The sequence below is a fragment of the Arachis ipaensis genome, chromosome B09 (genome assembly GCF_000816755.2).
Source record: "Arachis ipaensis cultivar K30076 chromosome B09, Araip1.1, whole genome shotgun sequence".
NCBI lineage: Eukaryota > Viridiplantae > Streptophyta > Magnoliopsida > Fabales > Fabaceae > Arachis > Arachis ipaensis.
The window spans coordinates 142216904-142225147 of NC_029793.2; the positions used below are offsets into that span (position 1 = coordinate 142216904).

The 8244-nt window shown below is 29.1% G+C and overlaps 2 protein-coding genes and 1 long non-coding RNA gene across 3 annotated transcripts in view; 1 reads left to right on the top strand and 2 right to left on the bottom strand.

Moving 5' to 3' along the window:
• Window positions 1-1899, top strand: part of LOC110266400 — a 2109-nt gene extending 210 nt beyond the window's left edge. The window contains exons 2-3 of the long non-coding RNA XR_002353736.1: window positions 63-149; window positions 1811-1899. This is a non-coding gene — a long non-coding RNA (uncharacterized LOC110266400). The remainder of the gene's footprint in view (window positions 1-62; window positions 150-1810) is intronic.
• LOC107616924 (B3 domain-containing protein LOC_Os12g40080-like) overlaps window positions 1-1953 on the bottom strand; it is a 3090-nt gene extending 1137 nt beyond the window's left edge. Inside the window, exons 1-4 of the mRNA XM_021110979.1 lie at window positions 1844-1953; window positions 581-1138; window positions 200-479; window positions 21-107 (exon numbers count right to left, since the gene is read on the bottom strand). Coding sequence (XP_020966638.1) covers window positions 21-107; window positions 200-479; window positions 581-1138; window positions 1844-1915 — 997 coding nt within the window. The 5' untranslated portion in view covers window positions 1916-1953. The remainder of the gene's footprint in view (window positions 1-20; window positions 108-199; window positions 480-580; window positions 1139-1843) is intronic.
• Window positions 4586-6351, bottom strand: LOC107617066 (B3 domain-containing transcription factor VRN1-like). Its single transcript, XM_016318887.2, has 4 exons — window positions 5996-6351; window positions 5575-5923; window positions 5361-5500; window positions 4586-4991 (listed from the first exon to the last, which is right to left on the bottom strand). Exons 1-4 carry the CDS (start codon window positions 6077-6079, stop codon window positions 4743-4745), a joined length of 822 nt encoding a protein of 273 aa, XP_016174373.1. The 5' UTR covers window positions 6080-6351; the 3' UTR covers window positions 4586-4742.

The window sequence follows — 8244 nt, forward strand, 5'->3', positions numbered from 1 at the left end:
CAGAATAATAAAGACATTACTTTTTGAGTATTCTTTTGAAGTTCCTTCATGGCCCCTTTCAGCAAAACTGTTTCTAACATTGGTTTGGTTGCTTTGGTTTGCTCCATCTCCATAAGCATGCAACGGAAAAGCATAACAACAAGTATAAGGTAATGCAATTTCATATAATATCAAAGAAATTCTATTGTTATTCTGCTACCTTGAGATGGAATATTGGTTGATTCTTGCGTGGCACGGTAGATAATAACTCTAAATGAAAGTCCTTCAGAATTTCTAGTTTTCTCAAAAACACAAACATCATTTAGTTTCAGGTTGTTGTCCCTTACAAATTGCTTCCAACCCGTAGTAAGCATTATCTGTCCATTATTATCATGCTTCGAGATCTTAGCATGCCATGGTCTACTCTCATCGGTAACCCAGAGACTGAGAAACTCATTCTCCTTTCTTTCTTCTTGTGTTACATAATCTTCTGCTCTGAACTGCCATTAAAAATTATACTCTCTTTAGCACAAAATTCTCAATTGTAGAAACAAGTTGAGACAGAGATGACAAACCATATTATGTAAATTGTTATGGTTACCAGAAGATAGTTATTGATGTACGCTGGTCTCATTCTGCGATAGAACCAAAGATTCTTAGAACTGAAGGCCCGGGCTCTCTCCAAAGCACTACTACTTTCAGCATGTTTTGGTGCCTCCACATTGTTAGAAGCCTCAGATTTTAAGAAGATTCTCCTTCCATCTCTGTCCCTTGGCCTTGCATTATGAGAATATTCATTGAATCTAGCTTCTTCTTCTGTGTTGGTTCTTCTCTTTTTTCGCAACGGAGAGTTTGGCCTTTTAGAGTTACCACTCCCTTCAGCTTCAAGAGTTCCATTCAACAAAGGATACTCTCTTTCCAAGCCACTCCGACCGAGTATTATAACATTGAACCGCGACTTTCCTTCATACTTGAACATCAAAACCTGCTCCTTTTCCAAAGAATAAAACTCTGCAAATTCCTTCCAACCTTGAACAAAGCAAACATCAGCATCACGCTTTTCCCAGTCCATCTTCCATTCGGAACCATTAGGAAGCACAAGTAATACCGGGCTTGATATTCCTTGCCAATGTTCACTTACAAAACTTCTGCGAATCCTCTGTTACAAGCTTATTGTCAATATATTCTTTCATAAGCATTCAACAATACTAACATAGAAATGTTATTTGAACATTGACGCCATAATGACATTACTCATACTAATTACATGTTGATAGGGGAACTAAAACACCCTTGGTATCCAAATTCAAAGTAACAAAGAAAGTTTAAAATACAAAAACAAATAATTAAATGAGCTTGAATATGATCCATGCATAAATTAAACAAAAAAGTTATATGTACACAAAAAATAGCCAGCAAATCCAACACCATGCATAAATACATGTATGTATACATGTGTTGTTTAACTATACATATTTTGTAGGATAGCTGGCATGATTGCACAAAATATGATCATGATTCATGAATTGAAAAAAGAACTAGCCTTGATTTTATCCTTACTATTCATTCATATGATTCATACAATTATAATATGACTCGTTCTAGTATGACTATGTTACAATGAGTATGGTAACTATGGTGTTTCAAAAACGCTTTGTGTTGCTTAAAAAGTGTTGCCAAAATCTAAAATAAAAATGTAACTTTAATTTTAACAATACTCGCATAGTCATCATAACCACCATACACACCATAGCATAGTCATACTAGAATCGACTATATCATATATCATAATACTACAAATACAGTTATACAATCATAAATAATAACGCAGAGATATAAGAGAAGAAGAAGAAGATTGGAGTACCAATTCACCATTTTGAAGGCTGGTTTCATTAACAATCTGGAAAAAGTGAATGGGGCCTGGTGGAGATGACATTGCTTGATGAAGCAGCTGGTTCTTAACTCTTCAGTGCCTCAAGGAAGTGGTTTAGATTAGTAGAATAATGTGATTACGATCAAAGTGCAAAACCAATGCGTTATAAATATGGAAACTTTGGAAGTTATTAATTACGGCGAAGTAATTGCGGCAATTCTGAAACCCTTGAATTTTTGAAAGTAGAGGTAAACGAAACGAAATGCTTATGATCAAGTTACAAAGAGTCAAAGAGTCACAAAGTGTCTACAATTTTGCGCAAGCTAGCCCATCAAAAACTGGATAATTAACTATTTATTATTTATTTGTAGGATGATTACTAAAATTTAAGAAGAAAATTGATTTTTATCTAGATAAATATGAAAACCAATAATTTCAAGTTAAGTTTTAAGTTTTAACTGGTCTTATATTTTGGGCTTGTTTGGGTTAATTGTTAAAAAAGATTTTTTTTTAAATGATAACTTTTTAAAAGATTTTTTACAAAAGTAAAATTGATTTTATGTTTAGATATTTTATATTTTTTTAAAATAACTTAAATAATAAATATTTATATTAAAAATAGTTTATAAATAAATTATTTTATATTTAATTTTTTAATTTTAAAAGTACTTATTTTAAAAGAAATATGATAAAAAAATTTTGAATAAATTATTATTTTTATTCTCAATATTTGAGGTAAGTCTTAAAGTTGCCCTTAACATTTGAATCGTCCTATTTAAGTTCCTAACGTTTCAAGATTGACTCAATGTTATCCTGTCATTAAGAATGGAATTGACGGCGAGATAAAATTGAGACGATTTTGAAACGTTAGGAACTTAAATAGGACGAATATGTTGGAGACAAAAACGATACATATAAATAAATTTTATTTTTATCCTTCAATAATATCAATTTTTACTGTACATAGTTATTCAATTATTTTTTAATCACACCTAAGTAAATTATACTTAATCACATTAATTTTATTCTAAATAAATTTATTTTTTTATAATTTTATTCTTAAAATCTTTACTCATCATAAAATGTTTGTAGAATAACTAGTACATAAACTTGTGAGGAAAAAAATAATAGATATACAATAAAGTAATGTGATTCTAGTCATTTTACAAATATTTTATGATGAGTAAAAAGATTTAAGAGTAAAATAATAAAAAAAATTATTTAGAATCAAAGTGATGTGATTAAGTATAATTTACTTAAATGTGATTAAAAAATAATTGAATAATTATGTACCGTAAAAGATTGATATTAGTGAAGGATAAAATTAAAATTTATTTTTATGTATCATTTTTATCCCCCAACGTTTTCGTCCTATTTAAGTTTCTAACGTTTCAAAATCGTCTCAATTTTGTCCCACCATCAATTTCGTTAACAGATCTCTAACGGCAGGATAACATTGAGTCAATTTTAAAACGTTAGGGATTTAAATAAGACGATTCAAACGTTAGAGGTAACTTTGAGACTTATCCCAAATATTGGAGACAAAAATGATATTTTGCTCAAAAAAATTTTATTATAAGAGAAGTCATTTTTTTTATTTTTTCATAAATATTTAAATAACTTTTTAAAAAGTTATAATTTAATTTTAAAATTACACTAAATATTAATACAACTATTTTTTATAAATAAAAAATTCAAAAAAATAGCTTCTGAAAGCTTAGGAAACGAACCCTAACACCAAAATATTGAAAGAGTCTAGCAGCGGAAACAACACAAATATCCAACACAAGAACAATATGGAATCACTCACAACACAATATAGCAGCAACTATAACAAGCAAATATAGCAAGTAAAACAATAACAAAAACACACCAAGATTTTAACGTGGAAAACCCTCTTAATGTGAGAGGTAAAAACCACGGATCGTCCAGACCAATGAAATAGCTCCACTATAATCAAATGAGGTACAATAGAGTCTTAAACAAAGCACAAAAACGTGTATATAACCAGCAAAAACATCAAATCACCAAAGCTTACAAATGAGAAGTAAGAAGATGAAATATACCCAAAAAAATAGAGCTGCTGTCGAAGCCAATTTCTCCCTCTGCAGACCTCCAATTAAAATCTCCACCGTCCAGAATTAAGAACAAGATGTGAAAATCTACAGTTCAAATTTCATATCGATCCAACGGTGAAAGAATGAGAAACTGCCGTTCAAAGATTGCTGCTATATGTAAAAACGGGAAAACTAATTTCTCTCTTGTGAAGCCAATTTCTCCTACTGCGAATCTCCAATCAACATCTCCACCAACCAGAATGAAGAACAAGATGAGAGGAACACGTAGTTCAAATTTTAAGCCGATCCAACGGTGAACGAATGAGAAACTATCATTTGAAATTTACTGCTTTGGGCAAAAACGGGAATTCTATTTTCCCCCTTCTCTTTCTCTCTTTGGTGGCTACTCTCTTTCTCTCTAATCATGTTATTTGGTCTGAGCTCTAATCATGTTATTTGGTCTGAGCTTTGTGTTGTTCTCCAGCAAATCATCCGCTCGGATATAGGATAGTGTTTATTTGTTTAATTTCTTTCCATGTTTAGAGAAAAAAAAAATATCAACAATCTTTTACCAAGACTTTGTTAATTGCATAATTGACGCAGATTGCAACTCTTGGACAAGAAAACACACACACACAAAAAACAAATAAAAAAAGATATATCTATATCTATCAGCCATTCAGCCCAACCATCTTTCATTCAACATTCAAGATAAAATATCACATACAAAGACTTCGAAATACAAATGGCTAATGCTGTAACATTCATCAGCTATGGATTCTTCCTCAATGTCTCTCAAAATTAACTCCAAACCAAGAGGAAAGTTCTACTAATTAAGCATGATGGGCAGCAAAAACATGAACCTTAAAGACCAAATCTTGCATATTAACAAGTTCAAAGATACAAACATCTCCAGGCTTCAACTCATTCTCTTGTGCAAACAAGTTCCACCCAGCAGAAAGGAAGCGATTTGAAGGGGTTTTGCTACAACTAAGCATCTTCACAGGCCACGATCTATCCCCATTCTCAAGCTTCACATACTTCACTTCCTTATCCACATAACCTTCCAAACCTGGTATGGACTGCATCATCAATATATAATTTCAAAATTATTATTTTATCTAACAATAGAACTTAGGAAGTATGGATGAAACAGGCGATACAATAAAATATAAAAAACAATAATTAATATTTTATCATCAATAATAAATAATCAATTACAAAAAAAAATAATATTAAAATTAATTAAAAATATTTATTGATAAAATTTGTGCACATACACATGTTTAAAAAATCAAAGAATAGATAGACTTGGACATAAACCCCATGGACTTATGTATCCAACTTGGTTAAAATTTGATGAATCTATAAGTTTAGGACATAGATACAACACACATTGGATGTAATATAGTTTAGGACTAAGAATAAATTTAGATGATTTTTAACATTACCAGTAGGTATTGTGTGATATGAGAAGGCTTTATGAGCACCGTGAAAAAAGGGTTGTTAGATACGAATTTGTTAGCTTCTTCTCGTGCTCTTGGTTCCCTTGGCCAATTCAATGACAAAGAAGTAGTCACATTCTTCTCACCTGTTATTCAATGCAAATGAAACAAGCTAAGTCGAGAATTGCATACAAAACTCTTGATTTCTTTGTTTCCTAACCTCTCATGGTTTCTTTGTTCTTCTTGTATGGATGGATTTCCTTCACAATCTGAACTGAAACATCATCATCATCATTTCCATTGTAGGAAGAATAGTCTATTTCTAAAGCACTGTCATCAATGATAATGACATCAAATTGGGAAGAAGTAGTTCCTTCATATTTAAACAGAACCAAGCATCCATGATCCAGAGAGTAATTTTGAGTGAATTCTTTCCAACCCTTTTCAAACCAAACTTGATCATCCTTTTTGCTCAAACACACCTTCCACCTTGTTCCATCTGGAGGCTTTAAGAACACTGGATTGGACAAACCACTTCCATATTTCAGTGCAAATTTGTTGGGTATTTTCTGTCAATAATATAATCAACTATTTAGGGTATCACAAAAATATGCATATGCAAGGAAATTAAATAGACTTACAAGAATTTTAAGGTTAGTTTTGAGTATAATCTTGAAGAAGAGAATAGGCATGACAGCATTCCTTTGGTGAAGATGAGAAGACATGGGAACCCAAGTAGGGTAGTAGTTTGAAGTGTACAAGTGTTAGTGTGTTACAACTTACAAGCACAACAATATATGAAGGTGGAAGTGAGAGAAGGCAAAGAAGCTCTTATTAATTATTTCATTTATGATCCTAATTAGGCTACCTGCTTCCTACTCCAAAATCGAGTGCCATCATTATGTGATTTGATTTTATTAGCCTAATGCTTACCTTTTGGCATGGGAAATATAACAAAAAGCAAAGCAAAAAATCAGTTCTCAATTGAAAATTATTAAATAATCCGATAGATTTAATTAAATTGTTATTTAAAGATTATTAATAAATAACAAATAATAAAGATTAAATTGATACATCAAATTTAGGAAATGGATTCTCTTTAGTTTTTTTAACACTTGACAAGATACAGTGTGATTTCTTACTTTTGATTTTATAAATGAGACCAAAAATAAATAAAAGAGAAAATAATAAATGGTTAGATTAAGCACTGAATACCATCCAATTTTTTTTTTCACTGAAAAAGATCCACTCCCTCGAATTTAATATTACGATTTAACTAAGTTCTAGGATAATGGTATATCTTAAGCTATTAATCAAATTTTTCTAAAATAATATAATTGATAAAATAAAAAAGTAAATTTGATATTTTTGTATTTAATATAATTAAAAAATATCTTATTTTAAAAAATATGTTTGTATTAAAAAAAATTATTTTAGTTTAGATTTCAAAGTATTATTATTGATCTTGTTTGTTTCATATGAAAATAGTATATTAATATACTAGTATCATCGTTCACATGCACTAAACTAAGCTAATAATAATAATAAAGGTTGACATATAGTCATAGTTGTCAGAATCGAATCGATGATCAAACCGGTCAGGTTACTGGGTCACTGGGTCATTGATTCAACCGGTGGGTCTTTGGTTGAACCGATTGACCTGGTCCTATGTAAATAAAAAACAAAATATAGTAAAAAATTTAAAATTAAAATTTAAAATACATATTTTCACTAACATTTTTAAAATATCTAGCTATTCTAAAATAATATAGAACAGAAACAATAAGTATTTTGTTAATTTTACTCTATCATAAATATTTTTATTTTGTTTTTATATTAAAATAACTATTATTTTCGAATTTCAATAATTTGTTAATTAATTTATATCTATTATACTATTATATACTACAAGTATTTATTGAAAATAATATTAATAGATATTATATAATTATAAAAAAATAAATAAATTTATAATTATTGTTAAATAAAAATATAATTAATTTAAGAATGAGTGAGTTTACAACTAAAATTAAAATAAATTAAATAAAAATAAATTATTTGTTAAAAGATATCTATATGTATTTTAATGTACACATATAATAACAAGCAAGACATCCTGGTGGTTGTGATTGCCGTTTGAAAAAATTTTAAAACTTAAGCGGTTCGATCGGATCGGTCTTTACCAAATTTGACCGGTTTTTATCAGTTCACTCCAAATTTAATCAGTTTGTACCGATTCTTTATCTTATACGGTCTAATTATCGGACTGAACCAGTATAAAATTCGATTTATCAGTATAAGATCTGGTTCACCGATTTTTTATTGAACTGGCCGGTCGAATCCGATTTTAATAACTATGCATATAATAAAAGTAAAATGGATGGGAGATTGTTATGTATTAATAACTATGCATATAGAAAAACGTTGAAAATTGATCTGTGTATTAAATTTTTTTTAGGACTAAAATTTTAGAATTAATCTGTGTATTAATTTTTTTAAAGATTAAAATATCTACTTTTAAAATTTTTAAATACTAATTTAAGTAATTTCTCAAAAAAAAAAAAGCCTTGACGTAATATAACCGCATTAGTATTAATTTGTATTTTTTTTCACTTCCTATTGAGTTCTCTTTATCCTTTATCTGAAATTTCATTCATTATTTTATATTTTATTTTATGAAACACTATACGGATACATAACTATCAACAGTTAAGTTGATAAAGCTTAGGAATTCTTTGATATTAAAACTGCATTAGTGTTGAACAAAGAAACAAAAACTAACATATATCCCATAATATAGGGATTAATATAGGGATTAGTAATCATTTTTATCCGTATTTAACTGGTATAAATATTAAATTATTTTTATAAAAATAATTTTTATTAGTTC